Source organism: Vulpes vulpes, chromosome 8, assembly GCF_048418805.1.
Source record: "Vulpes vulpes isolate BD-2025 chromosome 8, VulVul3, whole genome shotgun sequence".
NCBI lineage: Eukaryota > Metazoa > Chordata > Mammalia > Carnivora > Canidae > Vulpes > Vulpes vulpes.
The window spans coordinates 63,243,925-63,270,742 of record NC_132787.1 but is presented as its reverse complement, the minus strand read 5'-3'; the positions used below and the strand labels follow the sequence as shown (position 1 = coordinate 63,270,742).

The 26,818-nt window shown below is 52.6% G+C and overlaps 4 protein-coding genes across 14 annotated transcripts in view; 2 read left to right on the top strand and 2 right to left on the bottom strand.

The window, feature by feature from the left end:
* The window catches only part of M1AP (meiosis 1 associated protein), an 80,822-nt gene extending 78,132 nt beyond the window's left edge, over positions 1–2,690 (top strand). The window contains exon 10 of one of the 2 annotated variants that reach the window (XM_072767021.1): positions 577–2,690. In XM_072767021.1, the coding sequence (XP_072623122.1) occupies positions 577–753 (177 nt within the window). In that variant the 3' untranslated portion in view covers positions 754–2,690. The remainder of the gene's footprint in view (positions 1–576) is intronic. The other variant, XM_025994471.2, reaches the window with a different exon arrangement.
* Positions 1,789–4,821, bottom strand: DOK1 (docking protein 1). Of its 2 annotated transcripts, XM_025994469.2 has the most exons (5): positions 4,584–4,821; positions 3,941–4,240; positions 3,699–3,792; positions 3,307–3,491; positions 1,789–3,039 (listed from the first exon to the last, which is right to left on the bottom strand). In XM_025994469.2, exons 1-5 carry the CDS (start codon positions 4,641–4,643, stop codon positions 2,227–2,229), a joined length of 1,452 nt encoding a protein of 483 aa, XP_025850254.1. In that variant the 5' UTR covers positions 4,644–4,821; the 3' UTR covers positions 1,789–2,226. The 2 variants fall into 2 exon arrangements, with proteins under 2 accessions (XP_025850254.1, XP_025850255.1); XM_025994470.2 differs by lacking the exon at positions 4,584–4,821 and having other exon boundaries at positions 3,699–3,788; positions 3,941–4,054.
* On the top strand, positions 3,995–23,487 carry LOXL3 (lysyl oxidase like 3). Of its 9 annotated transcripts, none has more exons than XM_072767016.1 (14): positions 3,995–4,337; positions 6,934–7,258; positions 9,026–9,189; positions 9,803–10,017; positions 19,850–20,069; positions 20,301–20,481; positions 20,619–20,773; positions 21,220–21,387; positions 21,517–21,679; positions 21,870–22,113; positions 22,207–22,322; positions 22,404–22,540; positions 22,647–22,758; positions 22,946–23,487. In XM_072767016.1, the coding sequence occupies exons 2-14, from the start codon at positions 6,946–6,948 to the stop codon at positions 23,017–23,019; spliced, it is 2,262 nt and encodes a 753-aa protein (XP_072623117.1). In that variant the 5' UTR covers positions 3,995–4,337; positions 6,934–6,945; the 3' UTR covers positions 23,020–23,487. The 9 variants fall into 9 exon arrangements, with proteins under 9 accessions (XP_072623117.1, XP_025850248.1, XP_025850251.1 ...); XM_025994466.2 differs by lacking the exon at positions 3,995–4,337 and adding an exon at positions 5,341–5,582; XM_025994465.2 differs by lacking the exon at positions 3,995–4,337 and adding an exon at positions 5,445–5,582 and having other exon boundaries at positions 22,207–22,540.
* On the bottom strand, positions 23,434–26,719 carry HTRA2 (HtrA serine peptidase 2). Its single transcript, XM_025994473.2, has 8 exons — positions 26,103–26,719; positions 25,794–25,998; positions 25,511–25,705; positions 25,238–25,270; positions 24,898–25,003; positions 24,680–24,749; positions 23,900–23,995; positions 23,434–23,792 (listed from the first exon to the last, which is right to left on the bottom strand). The coding sequence occupies exons 1-8, from the start codon at positions 26,606–26,608 to the stop codon at positions 23,627–23,629; spliced, it is 1,377 nt and encodes a 458-aa protein (XP_025850258.1). The 5' UTR covers positions 26,609–26,719; the 3' UTR covers positions 23,434–23,626.
* Between the last annotated feature and the right edge of the window lie 99 nt (positions 26,720–26,818).

Here is a 26,818-nt window from a genome sequence, read left to right as displayed (position 1 = left end):
AAAAGAAATGTCCAAAAGGAAGGCAATTAGCATTTACTGAACACCAGCCATTTGCCAGGTTTTGTGACAATTGCTTTCATTGAATCTTTACAGCATCCCTTCAAGGTAAGTGTTACACTTATTGTATAGATGAGGAAAAGGTGGCTGAACAAGGCTAGTCAACTAGAGTCAGGGCTTTAGCAACAAGGGTTAAAGAGAGAAAAGGAATTGAGAGTGGAGTTATTTTTATGAAATTCATATTCTATAGGATTTTCCTTTGTCATTAATCTTTTCCTAATTTCTCAGTAACAGAGCCTCTAGAAACTCCTGCTTTGCCTTAGCTGCAGTTACGAGAGAAAAGATCTTTCCAAACTAATAGTCAACCTAGAGATGGGAGCGGAGCCTAGCATAAGTTAGCTGGTAAGCAAGCTGACACTCAGCCAGGAGAGTCCAGGAAATCCACTGCCCTGGGCCTTGAGGCTGTCACTCAATGGATGGGACATGTGAAGGAGTTAGGCCAGGAGGCCCACAGGGAACAGGACAGGAGACCAGGAACTGTGTCTGAGCTTCAGAGAAGTCTGCTCACTTTCTCTGCAGGCCGGGCAGTTGCAGACAAGCCGAGTTCGAGTCACAGTAGCCCCCTTGCCTATGATCCCAACTCCCAGCAGAGCCCCCAAGATGCCAGCAGCCAGCAAGCCTTCCTCAGAAGCCTTCTTCTGGCCTTCCAAGGAGGGAGTGGCAGAAGAGAAGGAGGAGTACCTCTCCGGGCTCTAGGTCCCCAGCACCAGAGCCCAGCTGCCCTGCTCAACCATATCCATACTAAGGCTCACACAACGAATAGCTTTTTGTGGTCAGACTGGCCTTCTGTCCACTTGAGCCTCTGTGACCTCCAGGTGACTGGGAAACAGAGCCTTCCCCTCTTGTCTTCTGTGCTGCTACTGCCCTACTGCTCAGGCCTGGAAGAGACACACCTGAACTTTTTCCTTTTCCAGGCAGGAGCTCATTTTCATTTTCTTTTGGATCATTTGATATCACTAACACAGATGAAGATTAAATACCCAGTAAGTCTCTACCATTGTTAGGAGCATTCCTAACCCCAAATTTCTCCTTGTAGTTCCCTGTAAGCAGGTAGATGAGGTTAGGTCACCTTGGGGAAACCAGACCTCAGGAGACAAGGACCAGATTTTCAGAGCTCATGAAAAATAAGTATGACCAAAATCTAAGCCTCCAAAGCCTGTGCTCCTCCCAGTATACCCACCACATGGCAGTTCCCTTCAACCCTCAAACAGAAAAGTGGTTGATGCTTAGTACCTACAGGTAAAGTGTGTGTGTGCTGGGGCAAGTGGTGTCATACAGCTGAGAAAAAGACCTATTGCCTTCCTGTTCCCCTCTGTCCATGCCTGTCCACCTTTCTGTTGGCCTTCTCCATCCATGGAATAACTACCATGTATAAAATGCTTAATCTTGTGCTTCAGACTGCATTAAGTACTTGAGAAACTTAACTCCTTTCATACAAATAGCCCTGTGAAGTAGAGTCTGTTGTTGGGTTTTTCCTATTTTACAGAGGGGCACCGAGGGCAAATGAGAGTTGCAGATGTTTTAGAGCTCGCCCAGCATCACAGAGACAGGCTCAAGCCCAAGTGGGCCTGACTGGACCACCGAGGCTCTCAACAATCACACTGCTCAGCTCACCTCCCTGAGACTCCTTCCTCTTTATGTGGCCCCCAGTACATTCTCCTGACCCCTCCACACCTACCCAGCACACCCTGCCACCATGTCCCGTCTGTGACTATTCACACACATAGACCATTTAAACCCAAGCTGACTTTAATGAGAATAAACTTCTTAAAATCTGTCTCTGGCAAAGAACAAAACAGGGGTGACGATCCAGGCACAGTCCAGCATCACCCTGTAGCCTCCATTCAGCCCCCTCAAACTGTACCAACCCAGACAAAGCCCCCAATGTCATAGACCTGGTCCAGCAGCTGTCCATTCCTTTGGGGAGGATGACTTGGGGGTGCTGGTCTCTCTCAGGCCCCATCCTTCACCTCTGCCATCTGTCCCACTTCCAGGACTTCTTGAGATTGATCATCCTTCCCCTGACTCCCCTGATCCCTCTGGTCCCCTGGGCTGGCTTACAGGGACCCTCCAGCCCTCTGGTTCCTGCAGATTCTAATAGTTTCTTTGATCCCCAGTACCACCTCCCTGTGGGGGTCCTATCAGCAACCCCCCACCTCACCCTACCTCTCACGTGGAGCCTTCTGCCTGGACTCCAGTCCTGTTAGCCCCTGCTCTAGACAGCTCACAGTCCCAGCTTCCTGAGGCACTGCTCTTCTGGACCTGGCTGTACAAGGCAGTGTCTGCGTTGTGGCCCTTGCTGCCATTGCCCATTGCAGCTCCAGGTTCAGAGAGGGCTAAGCCCCGGGGCTTGGGACCTGGGAGAGGCTTTGTGCTCCGAGGAGGTGGCACCGCGTAGTCATCAGTGGCAGGGTTGTAGGGGAGCTCATAACCCTCCTCCTTCACCCGAGCCTGGCACCACCATGCATCCTTGGGCTCCTGAGGCAGATCATAAAGGCCCCGGAGAGCAGCTGGGGCCAGGCCCTCAGGTTCATCATAGATGGGGTCCTCTTTGGGGTCCGTCAGCTTGGCCTTCAGCAACTGCTGCTGCACATGCTGGTACAAGTCCCAATAAAGAGGTTTCTTCAACTGTACTCCCTCCCCTGCCTGAGCAGCAGTACTGTCCAAGGGGTCTGAGTACAGGGAATCCTGGGAAGGGCCTGGAGGAATGCGCAGAGAGTCTAAGGGTTCAGCATACAGGGCGGGAGGGCTGCCCAGGAGCTCCTGAGGGCCAGGCGGGGATGCCAGCGTCCCCTCTGCCACTTCTCCTTCGTGGGAGTCAGCTTTCAGACTCTCCTGCCCTTGACCTTCCTTTCCCTGGACCTTCTGCCGATGAATAGCAGTCTCAACTGCCTGAAAGATGTCATTCCCCTGTGCTGTCTGGAAGGTAAAGGTTCCAGGGCCTGAAGGGCAGCGGCGACCAGCCTCAAAAGAGAACATGACCTGAAGAAGGTGTGGAGGAAAACACATTACCAGGAGCCAGGAGAGGAGATGAGTCACAAGGCCTGTCCTAGTTACAGAGGATCTACAAAGAAAAAACTATTTGGGGGGGAGGGAGGAGGTGGGGGCACAGGCAGAGGTCACAGGCTAGGCAAGGAAGGGTTACCCGGAGGACAGAACTTGCCATCTTCTTGTCCTGCCCCACCCCACCCACCCATCCCACAGTTATCCCGAACTGGGATGCCCATTCTCCCTGAGAGCCCCCTGCACCTTGTCCCGGCCATAGCGGCGCAACAGAGTGTAAGGCCAGAAAAGGAGAGGCTCCAGTATCTGAGTCTGCGCCCCGACCGTCAGGAGAGTCAGCTTCTCAGCCTCCACTCTCAGCACATAGGAGCCATGCAGGCCACAGCGCTCAGCGGCTTCTGTCCTCTGCACTGTTACCCAGAACTGGGATCCTGGAAAGAATACACAATTAGACGGGCACCCAACGGACTGCTGGGTGAGAGGGCTGGGGAGGTGGGGACGGGTTGTCCAAGCCCTCACTTGGAAACCAGCTTCAGGGGCTTCCTATTCCCCATGGGTCCCTGACCCTTTAACCACTCTCTTCTCAAGGGCACCCGTCCTTTCCACCCCATCCCTCCGCAGGCTTCTCAGGCATCTACCTTCCCAGGTGGGACTATACAGCGAGTTCTCCAGCATCTCCAGGGCAGAAAGCTTGGGTGGGTTTTCCGCAGGCGCCAGAGCCCAGCTGCCTTTCTGGGGTAAAGAGAGGGAGTATCGAGGTCCCTGCAATTCCCTCACCGCTGTTCCCGGGGTCCGAGCCAGCCGCGGCCCTCGGCTCCTGTAACCGCCCCCACCCCGCGTCGCCTCTTGGGTCCACGGCGTTTCGCCCCAGCCCCCTCACCGGAAAGGCGTTTCGGCACAGGGTCTGCACCCAGGCGGCGCTGGACGGCGCGTCGGCCGCCAGCAGGTGGGAGCGCTGCGCGGTGTCCAGGCGGAAAGCCGCGGCGCCAGGCTCGGGCGGGCTGTCCACGGCCACAGGGACCACGCTCACACACTCCGCCAGGCGGATCACCTTGCAGTCCAAGCGGCGCGAGCCCCCTCGGCCCCCTCCATTGTTCGACCCCTTGTGGTCAAAAAACTCGAGGCGCGCCACGCCGTGGGGACTGGCAGGATAGAGCACAGCCCAGGTCTTCCTCCACCTCTGGGAAGAGAGAGCGAAAGACGCTGGCGAGGGAGCGGGCGAGCACCGGCGGCCCGGCCCCGACGGGACAGGAGAGACCCGCGCAGGCCGACTCCAGGTCTGCAGCTTCCACACCGGGGCGCAGTTTCCCGAGAAGGAAGCCGCTCCGTCCGCCCAGAACCGGGGGGGGGGGGGGGGGGTACCCCGAGGCCGGCGGACGCTTCTCCCGGGTGGGAAATCAACTCCGCGGGAACGTCACGGGGTCTACAGCTCCCGCCCCGCGCTCCAACCCGCTGCCGCCCCCCGCGGGCTCCACAGCCCCCTCCTAGGTCTGCAGGCGCGCGGCGACCCCTGCCTGGGCTACCTTGGTACCGAAACGCTGACTTTGCAAAAACAGCGGCCCTTCCATCACGGCCCCGTCCATGGCCCCCGGCGGTTCCTTCCGCGCTTCCGGGCCCCGCGGGCTAGAGGCGGGGCGGGGCGGGGCGGGGCCGGGCCGGGCCTCCCGGGGCGTTCCGCCCCTCCCCCGGCCTCCGCGGGCGGCCGAGGGGGAGCGAGCAGAGCCGCGTGACGGAAGGCGCGGGGGTCCGTAGACAGGTCGGGCCGCGCACCGCCTTCAGACCCCTGCCCACGGCCCCGAGGCCCGCCCACGTGGCTCCGCCAAGGGAAACCTCGAGGCTTCGGCCAGGGGGCTCTGGCGCCCGGGCTTACAGGCCGTGTAGGATGTCATATGCTCAACGTGACATCAGAGTGAAGGCCGTGACGTCACCCCGAAAATGCCAGTGGGCACCCTGGGGCACCGAAGGGCCTAGGCGGGCCTTCTTCGCCTCAGTTTGCCAGACCGGATCCGCCCCCAGCCCGGCTGGAGTCCGGCTGTTTACACTCCGCGGAGCCCGGGACGTGGGGGAAGGGCTGGGGACTGGGGACTGGAAGGCTTCCCGGAGCCCGGAGCTGAGCCGCGGCCTCCCGCCGCCCCAGGGGCCGCCGCCCGGGCCGGTCCGCGGCCCCGTGGCCTCTTGCGTGTCCAGCTCCGTGACCGCAGCCGCCCGGCCTCCAGCCCGCGGGAAAAGAAAGCTTCATTGAGCAGGCCGGGAGGAGGGGCGGGGGGAGGTGGAGCGGCCGCGGCCAACTCCACGGGGGAGGGGAGGACCAAAAGGAGAAGAGGAGGGAACTGGCCGGCGAGGAATCGAGGAGGAAGGCGGAATGTGGGAGGGCTCAAGGAGACGTGGGAGGGACAAAAGGAGAGGGGGGAGGAAGGGGGGGTCCAGTCTCCCCTGGCCGAGCACTTTTTTTGGGAAGTCCTAGGACTGATCTCCAGGACCTGGACTCTTCTCCCAGCACCTAGGGCCCCGCTCAGCCAAAGGTAGGGGGAGTCACGCTGCTGCGGCAGAAAGGGGAGTTTCGGATGGCGAGGATGGTGAAGGGACCACGGAAAAGGGGTGATGCAGGATGGGGTCGAAGGGAAACCAACCAACAGAGGGCTTTTAGCATTGTTAGAGTGAGACACAGTAGAGTGGAGAGAGGAGGCAGATATTTGGCAGGTGGGGGGCTGCAGGGTGTTCCAAATAGGGCTGCTGCCAGGGCCCTAAGGCTAGAGGCTCCTCTGTGAGGCCCTACCCCTGGGCCCCCAAGCCAAAATGTCCCCAGAACAAAGCTGTCCTGTTGTGTTGTTTGTCTGAGTTGGGGAAAGCATGTTCCAGGGGCCCCTTGCTGGAGAGGGGCTGTTCTCAGCCCCAGACAGAGGGAAGGCCTTGGCTGAGGAGCTCATTGGCACCCTGGCCTCCGGTTGCCCTGAGACAACACTGTTGGCAGGAGGTCTGGACAACTCCACCCCGCTCTCCCTCCCAGCCTGAGGCCTGGCCCTCCTGGGCCCCTTGACCCTGCAGGGTATGTGAGAGCCTGTGTGCTGGTAGGGTGTGCAGGGGGTTCTCCATGCATCCTGGTCTCTGCCCTCTGCGGTGGAATCTACCCACACAGGACTCTGAGCTTGACTTCCCATCAGGGAACCGATGATCTGAGGGTCTCCTAAGCCCCCTCGCCTGCTTCTCTCCACAACCAGTAGCTATCTGCCCTCTGTCTGACTGGCTGAATGGAGTCGTCTGGGTCCCTCCCACAACCCCTCCTTGGCTCCAGCCAGTCCCCCTCCTCACCTGTTGCCTGCGTCTGACCATTGCTCTGTGCCGCTGGCCATCTCAGGGTCACCTTCTGTCCATCTTCCACACTGTCGCTCTCTGCCATCTCTCTCTGTTCAGTCCTCTTTCGTTCCCACAGTAGTTTCCTTTCCTCTCACTTCCTGTCTGGGTCTCCCTCTTGCCCAGTCTTTATCTCTTTCTCTCAACCATTCTCTGCCTCTTGGTCTCTAATCACTTGGTCTTTTGATTTCTGGGTCCCTTAGACTAGTGGGTGGGGTAATGGAGGTGATGGGGAAGGGCCTTGTAAGACAGAACAACTGCTGGCGAGGGAGAGCTGCTCTATCTCTGTGTCTGTGCCTCTCTCTCCTCCCTGCCCTGCTTTCCAGTCTGAGCTCTCAGTCTGTGTTTCTGCTCTTATGTAGTTTGTATTTCTTTCTACTTAGTTCCTGGGTCCCTGTCTTTCTCTCACACTGTCTCTGTCTCTGTCCTTTGGTGTCTCTCTTCCCCTCTTGATCTCTCTGTGGGACCCACGCCTGGCTTGATCTCGGTTTCTCTTACACACTCTCTCTCTGGGGCACCCAGGCCTTCCCTGCCATGCGACCTGTCAGTATCGGGCAGTGGAGCCCATGGGGGCTGCTGCTGTGCCTGCTGTGCAGCTCCTGCCTGGGATCTCCATCCCCAACCACTGCCCCTGAGAAGAGGGCTGGGAGCCAGGGGCTGCGGTTCCGGCTGGCCGGCTTCCCCAGGAAGCCCTTCGAGGGCCGAGTGGAGATCCAGCGAGCTGGCGAGTGGGGCACCATCTGTGATGACGACTTCACGCTTCAGGCTGCCCATGTCCTCTGCCGGGAGCTGGGCTTCACAGAAGCCACAGGCTGGACCCACAGTGCCAAATATGGCCCTGGAACAGGTGAGCAACGCTCCAAGCATCGCTTAGGTATGGCCTTAATGCGGGGAGGTACACCAGGATGGTACAGGCGCAGGGACCCAGGGCACCCAAAACAGCCAGTGTCAAGTAAACCCATGGTTGACAGACCAACAAACACCATCCCTTCTCAGACCTGCATGACCTTAGACTGGTCGATGCCTTCGCTGAACTTCAGATGCCCTATATGCAAAATGACTAGATGACCTCTAAGTTCCTTTCTTTTGCAAACGTTATGTCTGTGGCAACACAGACAGGGCGGGCCCATGGGAGAAATCGAGGCATGTAGCCACAAAGACACATGCAAGGACAGCCCTGATGCAGGGGAGCCCTGTACAAGCACAGTTGGCTTGATGTAAAGCTGGGAGCAGATAAATGAGGTCTAGATGTCCCAAAACAGAAGGGATCATGGACACCACAGCTGACAAAATCAGATTATAGGCAAGACTGAAACAAACAAGCTGGAACTAAGAACAAGTATAAACTCTAAAGATGAGAATGAATGTGGGTAGTAGGGGCTTAGGAGGAATTCTGAGACCTGAAGGTGCCTACATTATATGGGCCCACAGTAGGGCCGATGGTCAGAAGCTGGTGCAGTCTGCCGTTCATTCCCCCCTTCTCACTGGCTGGACCACTTCTGGAATAGAATGTCACTTGTAGGTGCCACATTTAAAGAGAGACAGTAGAAAACGGAAATACTTTCAGAGGAGAGCTGCCCAGATGTGACAGGCTGGAAGCCAAGTTTCAAGAGGGAATAGCTGAAGAAACCAGGGACATTTGGTATGAAAGAAAAAGGTGTGGGATAGCATTTACCTGAAGGTTGTCTTCAAACATGAGGACAATCATTTGACTGAGGGATTTTTCTGGATGGCATGAAAGGACAGAGTCAGACCTGGTGGGGGATAGTCACAGTCACAAGGACTTTGTGATGATGGATTTTGTGATGGTTCCAGTGGCTTGGTGGGGCAGGGAGTAGGCATCCCAGCAGAAGCTGGGTAAGTCCTGTCAGGACATACATGATGGGTCCCTATAAGTGGCTGGGACAGATGAGTTACATTGGATGGAATCCCAGGGCCATTGGATGGAACTGGGTCCATCCAACTCTGAGAAGTCAGTGATACTCATCTCAGTATGGTCCAGGCAGAGAGAAAAGCCAAGGGGCAATGTGGTAGTGCAGACAGGGCGGGCCCATGGCAGAAATGGGGGCTGAGGTGAAAAGATCTTAGATTTTGAAGTCTCACAAGTGGCTGAAATCCTTAAGCCCCATGTATTGGCTGTGTGGTCTTAGGCAAGTTTCTTAACTTCTCTGAACGCCAATTTCTTTATGTAAAATAGTGGCAGCTCTAAGAATAATCATATATATATGAATATATATATATTCATATATATAAATACACACACACACATACACATGGCAGATTGCCTAACACACAGCAGGTACTTGATTAATCGTAGCTATCAATGACCAGGTCAGGACTGATGAGAAATTCAGTGTTGACTCTTGATTTTTTATTCACCCTCCCCACTTGTTGAGGATCCTCCAGATCACCACTGACCCGCCATCAATTCTGTGCTCCCTTTCCTCCCAGGGTGTTCCCTCTCTTTCACAGCCATTATCCTACCAGAAAAATGGAATCATCGTGGCCAGGTCTAGGCTCACTCTCCCCAGCAGCCCCATCACTCGCCCCCCACCTCCGTTGTCCTGCCTCCTCAAGCCTTTCCACCCACCCACCCCCATCTCTCCCTCTACAGGCCGCATCTGGCTGGACAACCTGAGCTGCAGTGGGACGGAGCAGAGTGTGAGTGAATGTGCCTCCCGGGGCTGGGGGAACAGCGACTGTACCCACGATGAGGATGCAGGAGTCATCTGCAAGGACCAGCGCCTCCCTGGCTTCTCAGATTCTAACGTCATTGAGGTCTGCCGTTCACACACACACACACACCCCACACCCAGGATGGTGAGAGAGGGCTGTAGGATGGTTATATGTGGTTAGAGGGGATACTGGAAGGTAGGGCATGGCATATGCCCTGAGGGCTAATTTGGGGTGATGGGAGTCTTTGGGGGTGGGGGCAAACCATAGAGCTCCTGGACATATTAGAGCCCACGTTTGTCTTAGCATGAGCATTCAAGTTACTAAAGCTGGCATGAGTCTCCCCAGCTTCATCCCGGGTCCCCAGGGATCCCTTGCTTCAGATGTCCCTCTCCCCTGGAACATCTCCCTTCCCAATCTCTCCCACTGCTCCCATGCCTCCTCCTCTGTGAACTGCTCCCGCAGCCTCCGGTGGCCTCGGGCGCGCCTTCCCCAGCTTCCTCAGCACCCTGCACCGCCTGTCCGAGCGCTAGCCGCCCTTCCCCTGCCGGGTGGCGGAGGCTCAGCTCCCCGCAGGAGCGGGCACGCCTCTCCGCCCCGCGGCAGCCCCTCCTCGCCGCGGGCTCTACAAGCAAGCACACTAGCTGGGCTCCGTGGGGGCGGGAGGACAGGAAAAGGGCGCCCTGACACTCCTTCCTCCGCTTGTGGCCGCATCCAGGTAGAACAGCACCTGCAGGTGGAAGAGGTGCGACTCCGACCGGCCGTGGGGCGGGGCAGGCGGCCGCTGCCCGTGACCGAGGGACTGGTGGAAGTAAGGCTTCCCGACGGCTGGTCGCAAGTGTGTGACCACGGCTGGAGCGCCCAGAACAGCCACGTGGTCTGCGGGATGCTGGGCTTCCCCGGCGAGAAGAGGGTCAACACGGCCTTCTACAGGTGAAGGGACGTGGGCGCTGCGTGGAGTGGGCTGGCATTGCGGGGTGGCGCCTCGACCTCCGGGGGGGTCCGGGGCTCTGCAACTGTGGGGAGTACGGAGGCCCCTTCGAATCCGGAAAGTCGAGAAGTCTAGCGGGACCACGGAGGGCTCCCCAGGGCGAGCCTCAACTGCGGCCCGCGAGGCTTCCTGCTCTCTCCCGGCCGCAGCCTGGGCGGGGCGAGCGGCGCCGGACGGGTCGGTGCCAGTGACGCCAGCGGTCGGCAGGCAGAGTCTCCGCGCCCCGGGGCGCGCGCCCAGGCCGGCGAGGCCACGCCCAGCGGCCGGCGGGCCCGCGGGCGGTTAGGGTGGCGGCGCGGGCGCGGCCCCCGGGGGCCGCCGTCCGGACTCGGGGAGCGCGCGGCCGCGCCCTGCGGAGGCGGTGCCTGGCGCGCGTGTCCTAGCCGGGGGCGACTCCCCGAGGCCCTGCCCCGGACCGGTCCGGCGCCCTCGAGCGTGTCGGTGGGCTCGGGAGCCCTTGCCCTGGGCAGGTGTTCCAGAATGTCCTTTGGCCCAGGCGCGCCCAGCCCTCCTGGGGGGCACACGGTGTGCGCGCGGCTTCCGAGTGACCAGCCACGGAGCACACCGGTGAACCGCTCTGTGCTTACAGGGCCTCGCCACCCTGGAGCATCTAATGTGGTCCTTTGGAGGAGTTTAGAAATCTTTACAGTCTCTCTGTAATCTATTCTGGAGGCTAAAATGCGTTTGTTTTTGTTTTTTTTTTTCCAGCTCTTCCTTAGTTGAGTTTTGCACAGAGACCTCTCTTGACATCTAGGTGACCTTCCATTGGGCACACAACTTCAGATATGGTCTGATCAGGGCAGGGTACAGTAGAAATGCTCAACTTTAGGTGGAACATGCCGAGACCTTGTATTGACTTTCTGTTGAGGAAACATCTCACTTTTCTTACTGAACTGGTAATCCTCTAAAACCAATTCAGATCTCCCCTTCTCCTTGATACTAACAGAAAAGCCTATTTGAACCTAAATCTATGTTGACTTTACCCTATTAAATTAGTTTGATACATCATTTAAAAACCATTAAAAGCCACAATGCACCCATGAGATTATCTTGAATCCTAACATTATTTCCCATTTGTCATCCCTCCCAGCTTCTTCTGGAGGTTATATACATGACAGCTATGCCTTCCAGCTTCATCATAGTGACTGTTAAAATTGATGACATATTCAAAACCAAAGTCTAATTCTTCCTTACTCATCAAGTCTTCACTCATTAGTTGTGAAATGTTTTTTCCACTAACTGGGAACAAACTGAACACTATAATGATGTAGCCAACATTTCACTATTTTATCTATAGTAAAATCATGGAAGATTTTGTTAGTCTCCCTTAAAGCCCAGATATATTATATTCATGGCCATTCTCCAACCTTCCAATTAGGAATCTTATCAAAAAAAGGAAATCATGGTGGTTTGAGCTAATTTTTTACTGAAATCCTTCCAGATCTCTAAGGATCTCCATATATTTTCCTTACTGTTCACAAACTTTCCATTTAATAACTTACTCTAGAATGTTATTCTTTAAAGAATCCTTTTTCTTTTTGAAAGTCAATACATTACCAACCTCTAGTCTTCTCCATACTTGCTCAAATTTTCCTTGCCTTGGCTCTCAGACACATCTGAAAGTTCTTTCAGCCCAAAGGATTATACTTTATCTGGTCTAGAGGCTCAAACTGTTTTAAAACAGCTGTGTGCTGTGCTCCTTTACTATTATGTCTTGGAGCTGTATTTCTTTCTCTGTGTTGTTCTTTACCTTCCCCAGCCCAAACATCAGGTTCTGAAAGACCAGCACAATTTAAAACACAGGGGTTTTAAGTGAAGAGGATAGCATGAACAAAGGTGAAGAGATCCATTCATTCAGTATTTATTTATTGAGTGTCTAGGGTGTGCCAGGGACTTTTGTTAACACTAAGGATTCAACAGTAGACAAAACAGACAAAAATCCTTGATTTCATGGACTAGGGAAGAATTGGAAAATAGTAAAATTTTAAAATGCAGGGATGACAAAGAGTGTAATCAATACAAATAAAGCAGAGAAGAAGTTAGGAAGTCGAAGTGGGATTGCAGTTTTAAATAGAGCAGTCAGAGAAGGCCTCTATGAAAAAGCATCATTTCAGATAAGATTTAAAGGAGGTGAGGGCACGAACTGTGTAGAAATTTAGACAAGCATTTACAGGAAGAGGAATCATAAATGAAAAGATCCTACGGAGTGGGGGAGGGTTGGAGGCCACTGGGGCTACAGCTGAGCGAATGAGAGAGAGAGAGAGAGAGAGAGAACAATAGAAAGGTGATATAGGAGGAGTTTGGAAAGAATGGGGAGCCCAATCGCATAGGACCATTTGGGAGACTGGCTTGTTTTCTGTGTGAGATAAGGTTTTGAACAGAGATATGACATCTGACTTCCATTTTTAAAGTATTATTTTGGCTTCTTTAAGAATAGACTGTAAGGGATGCAGTAGAGTCAAAGAGGCAGAGAAATTAGTTAGGAGGTTATGGTCTCCTGAAAGCCAAGTAAAGAAAGTGAGAGGTGATGGTGACCAATGAGAGTGGTGAAAAAGGATCAAATTCTGCGTATGGTTGAAGGTAGAGCAACAGGATTTGCAGGTGGATTTAATGTGTAAGAGGAGAGGAATTAAGGTTCATTCCAATGTTTTGAGTCTGAGCTAAGCATGGTGTTGGCCTTATCTGATAAGAAAGACAGTGGGGAACTCATTCTGTGTGGGGACTCAGGGGAGAGGCATTGTACATTAAATTTTGGTTTTGGACCTGTTAAATGTGAGATTCTCTAAGACATTGAAATGGTGAAGCTGAGTAGGTAGCTGGGTATGTGACTCTAGAGTTCAGATGAATTAAAAGTCCTGAAACTGGACAACGTCACCAAGGGAATCAGCATAGACAGGAAAAAAAGAGGTCCAAGGACTGAACCGAGAGCTTAAATGTTACGAGGTCAGGAAGATAAAGTGAAGGTACAAACAGTGAAGTGGGGCAGAAAGAAAACCAGCTGAGTGTGGTGGCCTGCAAGCCAAGTTAAGGGCTTCAGGGAGGAGAGGGAGGGAGCAAGTGATCACCTGACTCAGTGCTGCTGGTGGGTGTAAAAGCACAAGGACTGAGAAAAGAATGCTAGTTTTAACAAAATGGGAGTCATTGCTGACCTGGACAGAGACAACAGTAACTAGGATATTTCTCAAAAGACAGTTGACTAGAGTAGAAGGTTTTGCTGAAAAAATAATGGAAGGAAGATCTGAATACATAAAAGCCAGAAAACAGAATGCTTTTTGTGCCAGATTAGAGAGTTTGATCTTTATCTTATGGCAAAATTAAAAATAAAAGTAATTGTATGGGCCACTGATAAAATAAGGCCAGTGTTGTTAAAGTTTACCTAATAGTAGTGAACTGGAGGGAGGAGGTTCTAGATGCAGTAAGGCTAGTTAGAATTTTGTTATAAAAGTAAGGTTGATTCAGAGGGTGACAACCAAGAGGGAGGGGAATGAGAACTGTAGGATGACTGGTAAAGGAAAATAAGAGAAGACTTTCAGGAAATGACCCTGAAGCTGCTGGAGAGGAAGATGGTGTGCGCCATCAGGTATCTCTGGGCGTTAAGTTCACATGAACTATCTTTCCAAGTGAGCTGTCCTTGGCAAGTTTGAGACCCCACAATTTTCCCTAGGTATGTATGGTCTGAAATAATTTTGAAAGATCAGGAGTATTTGTGTAGATATTGGAATCTAAAAAAAAAAAAAAAGATATTGGAATCTGCTACTGAGTCTGGGATATGAAGACTGGAGATGTATGAAGAAGAGAGACCATTGGTAGGGAGGAAAGGGGTTACAGGAGTCCTGGGACAATCTGTGTTGGGGATATGATCTAGATTTCCTTTCACAGGTCACATCAGACAGAGGGAGCGTTCTCACAGATAATGCCATCATAAAGGGTAAGCAAGGCCATTACGAAGAACACCTTTCCTTAGAGAAAGAATATACATCTGCTAGCTTTTAAAGGCAGCTGGTAAGATTTAGGGAATGAGAAAATCATGCATTTATCATTTTTCAACTTGGTTTTATAGTTCTGCCCTAGAACATGTGAAAGTGATAGCATTTTAGAAGAGGAAAAGAATGTAAAGATAATTGAATCATTTACTGTCCTTCTGCAGGCAAAGAAATTGAGGTTCTAAGAGCTTAAGTGCTGAAAGCTATTTATTAAACTGCTATTTGCAAAGCACTGTGCAAAGTGCTGAGAACAAAGAGGTGATGAGAGATCACGGAAGACCTCACAGACTACATTAAGGATTTGGGTCTTTATAATAAAAGCACTGGGAAACAACTGAAGTGTTTTTTGAGAGGAGGGCTGTGAGAGGCCATGATGAGATTTCTGGCTCCAAAAGATCACTCTGACAGCATTTCAGTGAATGGTTTGGAGAACAAGAGTGAATGGACTAGACAGGTGGTTAGGAAGTACCATTGACATGACTTGGTTACGGACCGACCCTGAGAGCCGAGAAGTATCAAGGTGGACTCCTAGGGTTCTGGAGTGGGTTTTACTGAATTATGGGTTGACTTTCTTGGACCTACATTACATTTTAGAAAACTTTGAGACATCTAAGTAGAAACATCAAGAAGGCAATGGAATGTACAAGGTTAGGTATAAAAGAGAAGATATAAAGAGAGGATATGGAATGAGTAGAATGCCTCAGACAGGGCTCCAAAAATGTAAGTGAAGAGCCAGAGGAGGAGCCTGTGAAGACCAAGAGTTAGGAATCAAACCAGACTAGTAGTGTTAGGGCCCCTATGCAAGGAGAGCAGAAGAGAACAGCAAGGTCAGATGCTACCCAAAGGTAAATAAGATGAAGGCTGAAACTGTCCACTAGATTTATTATCACAGAGTGATGGGGAAAACCAGAAAAGAGCAGGCTAAGGAATGAATCGGAAGAGAGGAGAGGATGTAGAAGAGGAGTGTTTACAAGTCTTGACAGTGTTTTCTATGAAGTGGGGGTTTATGGGGTGGAAAGTGTGTGGGGGAGGGAGAGATCTGAACATATTTAACACGATTCGGTTGAGGAGAAATTGTATGCGACTTCTCAACTGAGGAGGAAAAAAGACCCTAAGGGATGGAATTCAGAAACATTGGGGGCAGTGGCCTTAGAGAATAGAGATGGCTGGAATGAAAAAAGGACATGCAGATATGGGGAGGTTTCTCTGTTTGATGGTTGAAGAAACAAATGACAGGGGGAAACAGGCACATTTGTGAGTGAAGGAATGTAAGTAAAGTATCAGCAGTGTAAAGCAAGGTATCAATACTGGTCCTAAATGAGTACCAGATCCTTAATATAATCTATATCACACTTTATAATATACATAACTATGTATGCTGTATGATATTTAATATTAAAAACCTCATAAATATCTAAGAGAAGTACTTCTAAATCATCTAGAAATTTCTAAATTTAGGGATACCTGGGTGGCTCAGTGGTTGAGCATCTGCCTTTGGCTCAGGTTTCGATCCTGGGGTCCTAGGATCCAGTCGGAGTCCCGCATTGGGCTCCCCGCAGGGAGCCTGCTTTTCCCTCTGCCTATATCTCTGCCTCTCTCTGTGTGTCTCTCATGAATAAACAAAATCTTTAGAAAAAAGAAATTTCTAAATTCCTAGATAATACATTTTTTTCTGAGTACTAGTTGGAGGGCCAAGATAATCTCAAAAGAAAACACAAAATCTATTTCATTTTAGACAGGTCCATGAAAAAGACATTTGGAGAAAAAGTTTCACATTATTCTTGTATGATGAAAGGTTTTAAATTCTTAGTCCTATCTCAGGAAAAGAACCTGAGAGTTAGTATACACTCTTTCCTAGGAATGTTGGACATACTGGATATTTAGGCAAAAAGACCAACTAAATACATCCTCAGGAAGAAGCCAGGGCAGGAAATACCAAGCAACGCAAAGCCCTGTTTCAAATCTATATATTAACATCCTAGTGCATGTGCCCACAGTATACTGTGTCCAGATAGGACTCCGCAAGGGAAAGCAGCAGAGTAAGAGCACATTTAAGATGGTAACAGGGAGTCCCATAAACTTGGAAGGACAGGAAAGACCTGCATTCATCTGTACATAGTGGGACAGGACAGAGAGGGGGCAAAATTACAGTCTTTGAAATCAAAGGGAGAATGAGAGGAGAAACAGACCTGGTTTCCAGACACTTGACCTAAGGCAACCTCTTGAAGAATAAAATAGGTTAAATATTTAGGCCAATTAAAAAGAAAGTTTTAGTACTTAGTTGTCTGGGAGCTGAGCTCGCTTTGTGAATGACTAAAGCATATGGGATTTAATCAAAGTAGGAAGGATGCTGTCATCCTAACCCGCCTGGCCTCATGCTCCACTGTCAAACCAAGTTAATGTCCTTGGACATCCAGCCTTGGTCCTTGTCCTGCTCCACAGGCCTCAGACCTGGAAATGCCGGAAGTCAGAGAGTATCTAAGAATAAAAGACAGCCTCCCTATAATCCGGCCAGTTCTCTCTCCTTGCCCTGTCAGTCTGCCAATCCTAACAATCCTAACACCCTCCTACTTATACCCTCCCCATGGCCCTCCCCTGAGGTTTAGATCAACCCTGATATTGACCCTCATCCTGATTACCCATCTGTCCCAGCCTAAATTCTGTGGGTGCGGGTATAGGGACTCTATCAGCCTGAGTCCATGTGCTTCACTGCTGTTCATCAGCCTGGTCATGTGCATGGGAGGCCAAACAGCTGTGAAGGGTAGAACCTTGAAAGTGTCTCATGTTATAACATCCTGATGATTTTCCAACTTTGCTGTTGGAAAAGAAATTTACCCTTATCCCCAGCTGCCTAGCCTTTCCCTTGGTTCTAGGCTGATCTTGACTCTGCTGTTGTCTTATCCTCGCAGAAAGTTGAGGAAGAGAGCAGCCAAAGCCTCGGCCCGACGCCCCAAGCCCCTTGGAAGGTAATGGGGCAAGAGCCCCGGGACCTCCTGCCTGCCTCTGTGGCCCCAGGAGGTGGATGGATGGAAGGCAACCTATCCATGTCCATCCCAGAACCCAAACTGATGAATTAGGGATGCAACTGCAAAATGGCCATTCCGGGAGGGGAGGCAGGCATGGGGACATGCAAGCTTTGATCTTAGGTTGCACAGGGAGGAAATAATGTAGGAATGGCTGAGGAGAAGCCTCCTCATGCTTCTACTTCCCCCAAATAGCTTGGACTCCAGCCTTAGCCACCTGCATGCTTCCTACCCACCTTCCCTAATTCACCCACATTCCCATTCTCTCTCCTCCCTTTACCTCTTATCCCCTCTCCCCTCACCTCTCCCCCACCCTGCCCCACCCCTGGACTGACTAGATTTCTCATCACTGGTTGAACCCAGAGAGCAACATGGGTTCCTAAAATGGAGTTCAGTAGTGTGCAGCAGTCAGTGTACATGGAAAATCTGGCCCCCTTCTCTTTACTCCTTCCCACACTCTGCATAAGGGGTCCTTCCCGGAAATAGGAAAAACAAAACAAAACCCTCTACCTTTCCTGGGCCATGTACCTAACCACTACCTCCACTAACTTCTTTCTCCTTTTTTCAGACCAATCACCAAGCTTAAAGTCAAACCCAAACCCCGAGTGGGCAGGGGATCAATCAAGAGGTAAATGAAGCTCAGGCTGGGTGTGAGGAGAGGAAGAGCACAGTGATGACGAGTCAGGGCAGTAGGCTGTGGTCAGGGAGGGGTCCAGGAGGCCCCCACCAAGATGTAGCTCTTACAAACCACCTTCCAGATGATTCACTGAAGCATAAAGTGATGCTGGCCCTTACATTGGTTTCTGAGGAATTATGCTCATCACAGGATTTTTGCAAATCTTGATAGAAGTTCATCCATGTGTTTATTAATCTTCCCCTGGTGAATTCTAGCAGATACTCTGGCACGTTTGTCCTTCTGATGCCACACTTGCCCCTCCCTCAAGAAGTTAAGTTTGCCTAAGGGATCAATGTTCCCAGCTTACCTTTATTTGATTAGTTTTTAAAAAATAGGTGCTACCAGCTTAGAGGTAAGACTTGGGGTTCCCTCTGGAACTTTTGTCAGGGATAGGCCAGATTATAATCCCTATGTAACTGGCCCAGTTGACACAATTAGGCTCCCAGTTCCATAATTTTCTCGTGGGTTCTTTCAGAATTCAAGAGAGTATATATAAAGCTTCCAACCCCAGTGATTATCTCTCACTAGGCTTCCAAAGACCATTTGCACATGAGAAGTCTCCCTGATAACTTCTTCAGCAGTAACCAAAGCCACAAAGAATTCATCCCTTTCTTCCATCCCCCCACCCCCCATCTTCTGCACATTCTAAGATCACCCAGTGGTCCCTTACCCAGCTCCTCCTTCTGGTGGCTTCAAAGAAGCTCGGAATCTGGGGGTGTTCTTGTACTGCCTTCTAGCTAACGGTCATCTGTGCCAACATGGCCATGTTCTGGCCTTCCCTGAACCCCAAATTCAAGTGCACACTGCTGTTCCTTGTGGGGAAAGGGGAGGCGGAAGTTTAGAAGAGCGCTATCTTTTTCTTGTGATGGCCTCTTTGACTTTTATTTTTAGCCAAACAGGACTTTGGGAGAGTACCTGATCTGTTTGAGCTTCAGAATCCACTCATCCTGAGCCTCCAAAGGTATTCTGTAAAGTCTCCAGGCTTCCTCTGTCTGTTGTGTTTATAAACTTTTCCTCCTCTCTGTGTCTTCTAGCCAATGACTTCAAATCGTCAGATCCCTTCCTTCCTCTGACATTAAGTGATGGGCATGTTACTACAATAATTCTTTGCCACGCCAACCTCATAGGCCCACTCCACCAACACCAGCCCTCCTCTCTGGACACTGCTGTCATCATGTGCCTCACCGTCCTCCCTTATCCCACTAGCGTCGATAAACAAGTCCCCTCGTTTTCACAAGGCATCTCTCCCAAGTGTCTCCTAGTATTACCATCTCTAGTCCCATTTTCATGCTCAGATGGCTACAAAACATTCTTTCTGTTATGTTTCAGTCACAGAAGTACAGACTACTTATTAAAGCTTAGCTTGAGTCTGGAGAGCTCTCTACCATTCTACTGTGCCTATTCATTCTTCTTCTCTGGTCATGTGGTCTCTAACTTTTGTCTGTCTCGCATTTATATATTTTCGTTCCCACATGTGCCAGCCCCAGTCCTTTCCTGTGTCCAACCTTCTGGTATATTCTTCACATAACCACCCATCATATTCTGGGCTGGAAAACCCTCCGGCCTCTGAGAAGCCATTTATTTAGGCCCCAGACTTACTCACTCCTCTGCATCCTGACCCATTCAGTTATCTCAGCTACAGCACAGTAGAAGGCCGTGCTCATGCTGGCTCTCCAGGCTTTCCACTGGTGGCAGCCGCTCCCTCGTGCCCGTCTCTTCCAGCCGGGCAGTCCTGGCTTCCTGCTGTCTTTGCACAGCAGCCCCAACCTCAGCCTCCATTAGGGCCAGCAGCCTGAATCCATTTGGAGCAAGCTTTCTGTCAGGCAAGTCAAGGCTAGCTGTCCTAAAGCCAGAGGGGTCTTCAGCTGCAGGTCCCCAAGGACCATCCTGTTTGGATAATCTGGGCTTTTTCAGTCTGGAAACTTGCCATTCCCTTCGTCTCTATGGAGGGAAATGCAGCAGAGGGGAAGAAGAAGGGATGAAATGGTCACGAAAGGTTGGGGGATGGCAGAGGCATGGAAGGGAGGAGGGTTGTGGGCAGAGAGGTAGGAGCATTGTTTTACCCTACTGCACCCCACTCCTGTCCCCCCAGGCTGCTGGCCCAGAGGCAGCAACACTCCTTTGGTCTGCATGGGGTGGCGTGTGTGGGCACCGAGGCCCACCTCTCCCTCTGCTCCCTGGAGTTCTATCGTGCCAATGACACCACCAGGTGCCCTGGGGGGGCCCCTGCGGTGGTGAGCTGTGTGCCAGGCCCTCTCTACGCAGTGTCCAGTGACCAGAAGAAGCAACAACAGTCAAAGCCTCAGGGGGAGGTGTGTGAGACAGCGACCATAACCTTCCCCACCCCAGGTGGAGAACCCCATAGCCTAGCCACTCCCTGACTAAGCACAGCCCTGACCTGTGAGGGCAGAGGAACCTCTCTCCAGGGGGTGGGCCACAGACCTGAGACCACTCCCTCCCTCCTTTGTCCCCTAGGTCTGCTTAGCCCTTTCTGTGTTGACATCTCCATTCACTGCTTTTGGGCACATCTCTCTCCTCTATAGACCCGAGTGCGTCTAAAGGGTGGGGCCCACCCTGGAGAGGGCCGGGTGGAAGTCCTGAAGGCCAGCACGTGGGGCACAGTCTGTGACCGCAAGTGGGACCTGCAGGCAGCCAGCGTGGTGTGTCGGGAGCTGGGCTTCGGGAGTGCTCGAGAGGCTCTGAGTGGTGCCCGCATGGGGCAGGGTGAGGGGGATGAAGATGGGAGGAAGAGGGAAGAAGCTATACACTCTCCTGGGGGGGTACATTCCTGGGGAAGGAGACCCCAAGGCAGACAATAAAGGTCCAGTTATAACCTCCTGATCTTTGGCCTCTGACCCTAGGCATGGGTGCCATCCACTTAAGTGAAGTTCAATGCTCTGGACAGGAACCCTCCCTCTGGAAGTGCCCCCACAAGAACATCACAGCCGAGGACTGCTCCCATAGCCAGGATGCTGGAGTCCGATGCAACCTGCCCTACACTGGGGTAGAGACCAAGGTCAGTTACCTTTCCGGTTTAGTTCAGGGATCTTTTTTTTCTTTTTCTTTTTAAAGATTTTATTTATTTATTCATGAGTATACACAGAGAGGGGAGAGAGAGAGGCAGAGACACAGGCAGAGGGAGAAGCAGGCTTCACACAGGGAGCCTGATGTGGGACTGGATCCAGGGTCTCCAGGATCACACCCCGGGCTGCAGGTGGCGCTAAACCGCTGAGCCACCGGGGCTGCCCTAGTTCAGGATCTTACATCCTCTCCAGTCCTGGCCATGATCTGCAGTCTGACAGCTTCCCAGATCTACTGTCCCAGGCCCCTGCCATCCTGCAGTTCCCACCTGATGTGCCTACTTGTCAGCCTCTGAATCATCCTTCAGCCACAAGCCTGCTACAGACTCCCACTGCTCCTTCCCAAAAGCTTACCCAGGACTTCCCTTCTGTGTCACTACAGATCCGACTCAGTGGGGGCCGCAGCCCACACGAAGGGCGAGTGGAGGTGCAAATAGGGGGACTCGGGCCTCTTCGTTGGGGCCTCATTTGTGGGGATGACTGGGGGACACTGGAGGCTATGGTGGTCTGCAGGCAACTTGGACTGGGCTATGCCAACCATGGCCTACAGGTGAGTGAGAGGGGAACCAAGGCCATTGCCTCCAATACCTGTGTTTGGGGCAGAGGACTGTGGAAATGAGTCCATTGGCCCAAAAGGCTAGTGGTGGGGCCTCACAGAAACATCAACATATGTTCCCAGGAGACCTGGTATTGGGACTCAGGGAATACCACAGAAGTGGTGATGAGTGGAGTGCGCTGCACAGGGTCTGAGCTGTCCCTGGACCAATGTGCTCATCATGGCACCCATGTTGCCTGCAAGAGAACAGGAACCCGCTTCACTGCTGGAGTCATCTGTTCTGAGAGTGAGTGAAGCCAGGGAAGGGAGGCTCTGGACCACCGCCTTGGAGGGAAAAAGAGAGCTGTAAGCTGGAGGGGTACTCCTTTCCTGTGACAACTAGCCTCTTCCCCCTCTGCAGGGGGAGGAGGAGCACCCCCATCCAGCCCCACCCCTCAGCAGTGACTTCCCACACTCTGCTTCCTTCCTTGGGGCAGCTGCGTCAGACCTACTGCTGCACTCAGCCTTGGTACAGGAGACTGCCTACATCGAGGACCGGCCCCTGCACATGCTGTATTGTGCCGCAGAAGAAAACTGTCTGGCCCGCTCGGCCCGCTCAGCCAACTGGCCTTATGGCCACAGGCGTCTCCTCCGATTCTCCTCTCAGATCCACAACCTGGGACGAGCTGACTTCAGGCCCAAGGCTGGGCGCCACTCCTGGGTGTGGCATGAGTGTCACGGGTGAGAGGGTCAAGTAGAAGGGCAAGATCGCTGGAGATGGGGCAAGGCCTGCTGGGGGTAGGGAAGGAAACAGGGGTTCCCTTGTCCCCACAGGCATTACCACAGTATGGACATCTTCACTCACTATGATATCTTGACTCCCAATGGCACCAAGGTGGCTGAGGGCCACAAAGCTAGTTTCTGTCTGGAAGACACTGAATGTCAGGAGGGTGAGTTGGGCTTCAAAAGGACTCCGGTATCTCCGGTCCCACCAGCCTTGCCTCACACTGACATGTGCCAATCCCTCTCAGATGTCTCCAAGAGGTATGAGTGTGCCAACTTTGGAGAGCAAGGCATTACCGTGGGTTGCTGGGACCTCTACCGGCATGACATCGACTGCCAGTGGATTGACATCACAGATGTGAAGCCAGGAAACTACATTCTGCAGGTGCTGGGAGACTGACATCCAGCTGGCAAGTGGGAGGAAGGTTTGTTAAGGGCACCTCTGGATCTGAGGAGTACACCTGGTCACATTGCCTTTCTCCCACTCACAGGTGGTCATCAACCCCAATTTTGAAGTAGCAGAAAGTGACTTCACCAACAACGCAATGAAGTGTAACTGCAAATATGACGGGCACCGCATCTGGGTGCACAACTGCCACATCGGTGTGTGGGGGAGGGCAGCCCAGAGAGACCAGGGTGGGAGGAAAAGGCCTTCATTCGCTCACTCTCTTCCTCCTACATTGGTTCTGTGTCCTCCCACCTGCCTCTGCATCTCCCAGCCCCTCAACTTCTCGCCACCTTCCCCACAATGGGTCTGCTCCCCCACCTAACCCACCTATTCACCTCGCAGGTGACGCCTTCAGTGAAGAGGCCAACAGGAGGTTTGAGCGCTACCCTGGCCAGACCAGCAACCAGATCATCTGAGGCACTGCTACCCTCTTCTGCAAACCACCACTGGCCCCTGAGGGCAGGGGTCTGAGGCTGCCATTACCTCAGGAGCTTACCAAGGGGACCCCTGACATCGGTGGGCCGGCTACTCATCCAGTGAACGCTATGGATGTGGAACTGTCAGGCCGAGGTTATCACCCTCCTTCTCAGGCCAGCTGCCAAGCATGGGGAATTTTTGCTCCCGGGCCCAGCACCGAGCCAAGCACACTGCAAAGAGCAGCACCCAATGAACTGCCAAGGACAGACAGCAGCAGCTGGTTTTCTTGAATAGGGAGGTCAGAATGGTCAGCTCCAGTATCTCCCCTCAGTTCAGGGGGATATAGCTTTACCTCTAGCCTTTTTGTGGGGGAAAAGATTGATACCCCCTCCCCCTTATTTTGGATTATAACATGATGCTAGGTATAATTTTATTTTATATAAAAAGCATTTTTATGATTCCTCAGAGCCCAGGGATTGGTGCTGGTGGTTGGAGGGACCTGCCCCCCACTGGTTCATTTAATCCTCTGTCCAGGTACCCTCAGAGCCTAGGCCAGGAAAGCAAGGTGGAAATCAGAGCAAGAGCCTCATACTCCTGCTGACCCACTCATTCTGTGACTTCAGGGGTCACATATAAGGTCAATGTTTCTGGTCCTCGCCGGATGCGCACTGCCAGCTGCGATTGGGTCCGAACAGCTTCGTAAATATCTTCAGCGTTTTGTACCAGCTGCTCCCCAATGGCCAAGATCACATCACCTGGCCGTAGACCAGCCCTATGGTAAAAGACAGACAGAAAGAGAAAGGAGGGGATAGCCAGCCCGGTTCAAGGGCACATGCATACGTCACCCATCCCCACCTCACAATGCAGTCTCTCCCTCACCGATGTGCAGGGGAGTCCAGGATGACCTTATGGATGAGTACACCATGCTGAACATCAGGAAAGCTTGGTTCTCGAAGCTGTAGTTCAGCAAGGATGCTAAAAGGACACAGATCACTCTGTTAACAGCACCAAGGCACTCTCCCCATCTTGGGTTCACCTCAAATCTCTCATCAACACCTGACAACTGCATGGACAAGGGCATGCACTAGATACTCCGGATACAAAGGCAATTCACTTTCTGCCTTTTCAAAGTTAGGAAGTGGGACCTGTATATAAAAGGTAACTCATTCCAAGTGACACATCATATTAAATCAATAGCACTAATGTCATTCTAGAATTCTAAGAGAAACTTTGAGAGAGTAGAACATAAGCTGAGCATAAAATGGTTCTGGTATTTAACTATATAAAACAAGAGCAATATAAATAAAACCATAGGAGTAGGAAATCCAGGTTAGCTGGAACAGAATATATTCTTGTAAGAAGCCAGATCTAAAACGTTAAATTGGAGACAAATGGAAGATGGCCTCTAAACACCGGGCTAATGGATTGAAGTTTTTAAACCAAAGCAGTAACAGGATGAAATCAATCTGGTAGCAGGTGTACAAGAGGGACTGGAGCGAGAAAGTTAAGATCATGAGAATAGCTCTTCTGATAGCTCCTAGTGTGGGGCAACTTATCTTAGATAAAGATAAAACTGAGAACAAAGCCCAACAGAAGTGCCACATGCCCACCACTGAATATACTGGTGGTCCTACAGGTCACTACCCCCAAAGCTCGTACCTGGGAGTCAGGGTCAGCATCATCACTCCAATGTAGCGGCGCTGGGACCCACTGATTCCAAACCAGGAATCTGTGATAGAGGGACAAATGAGCCCCACCCAGTTACATCCTTCCTTCCCCCTCCCTTTCCTCCCAGTAGACAACCCCTCTCCAGCAAAGCACAATGAATGCCCTTCCCACCACTCAAAGTAATTTCTTCCCCCCTAAGCCAGGCTCACTCTTCTTTTCCCCACGATGCAGAAACTCTCGAAGGCGATCAGAAGGGATGGCAAAGGAGATTCCAGCTGTGACCTTCATGGTATTCACTCCAATCACCTCCCCATCCTGCAGGAACAGAGCCCACTAATCCCTCGCCCAGAAACATAGGAGGAGGAGGGGATACCTGAACAAGAGTAGCAGGGAGAATGAGGGAGCTGGGGAGACCTGGTTGGATTTTGGGAGATAGCCAACAGGAGGTTGCTTAGAAACTTGACCAAACATCGTTGAATTAGAGGAAGCACACCCATTCTCACACTGACCTGGGGCAGGGATTCTTGGAAAGAAGGATGTCCCACTCACCAGGTTAACCAGAGGACCTCCAGAGTTTCCAAACTGCAGGATAAGGAGAAAATATGGAAGAGATCCAGGAACTCTATGCCTGGAGGCATGACCAGGATGTAGGCACTTTTTCCAAATTCTCTCCTTTCCCAGCCCAACCTGAGTGGCCACATATTTGCAGCCCAACCTCTGTATACAGGCTCATCCGCCATCTATCACAGTTGGTGCCTGTACCACACAGCCTTTCCCCCAACCCCCAACCTAGTTTGTCATTTCTCTTATATCAGAACGCACATCAATAGCTGCATCAGTCTGGATGTATTCCACATTGGTTTGGGGGAGGCCCAGGTCTCTGGCTGGACGCTGAGCAGAGCTGACAATGCCAGAAGTGATCGTGTTCTGCAGTGCAAAGGGACTTCCCATGGCAACAACAAACTCCCCTTGCCGGACATCAGCTGAGCGTCCCAGGGGTAGTGTGGGGAGAGGCTCCTGAGAGAGAATGGGTATAAGAGACCTGTCATCTGAAGATGTGAGCAAATTCACAGCCCCAACCAGACCCAGCCTGCTCAGCCCCCACCTTAGTCTGAATCCTCAGCGTCGCAATGTCTGCCACAGGATCCACAGCTGTGACCACGGCCTCATATGTGTCGCCGCTGAGCAGCCTCACACGGACCCGGCGCCGATCTGCCACCACATGAGCGTTGGTTACGATGAGCCCGTCGGCAGCCACCACGAATCCTGAGCCATTCGAGATAGGGACTTCGCGGCCGGAGAAAGGGTGCCTGGAGGGGGTGGGGGTGAGAAGCAAGGATGCAGGGAGGCTCACACCCCGGCTCCTCCGCCCTCTAGCCCGCGGCTTGGTGCCTCCTGCCTTCCCCACCGTTACCGGCCCAAGATCTCGATATAAACCACGGCAGGTGCTGTCTTCTCCACCACGTCTGCGATGAAGTTGTACTGGCTCCGGGGAGAGCTGGGCGGCGAGCCAAGGACCGAGGCGAGGACCGCTGGGGGACCCCGACCCCCGCCCCACAATAACAACAGCACTGCCCCCCCAGCGCCCAGCGCCACCGCCAGCCATATACGCGGACGGGTTCCAGGGGTCCCTGAGCCCTCCTGGGTCCTGGGACCTGGGGTCCCTACAGCCAGCCATGCTCGGGAATCCGAAGTCCTCGACGTCAGACACGTCCGTGGTTCAGGGACCCCCACAGACCACCGGGCCCGGAGGCTGGGGGTCCCATAAGTCACTCGGGCCCGAGGGTCAGGAATTCCTGACGTCAGCAAGGCCCGGAGGTCAGGGGTCAGCAGGGGTCCCTTCCCCGAGTGAACCCCCCCCAAAGCCCGCCATCCCCGGAGGTTCCAGGCTGCACCCCGCCCCGCCCTCAGTGCAGCCATCAGCTCCGCCTCGACTGCCTCCTCGCCCGCCCTACACAGAGGCGGCGCCCTGGACGCGAGGTGGCGGACGGAGGGACGCGGGGCACGCCGGTACCTGAAGTCCTCCAGAAGTGCACGCCGGGACCCAGGATTCCGGGAGGCCGACTCCGCCCCCGCCCCCGCCCCATGAATGCCGGGAATTGTGGTCCCCGCGGGACGCGAGTTCCTAGG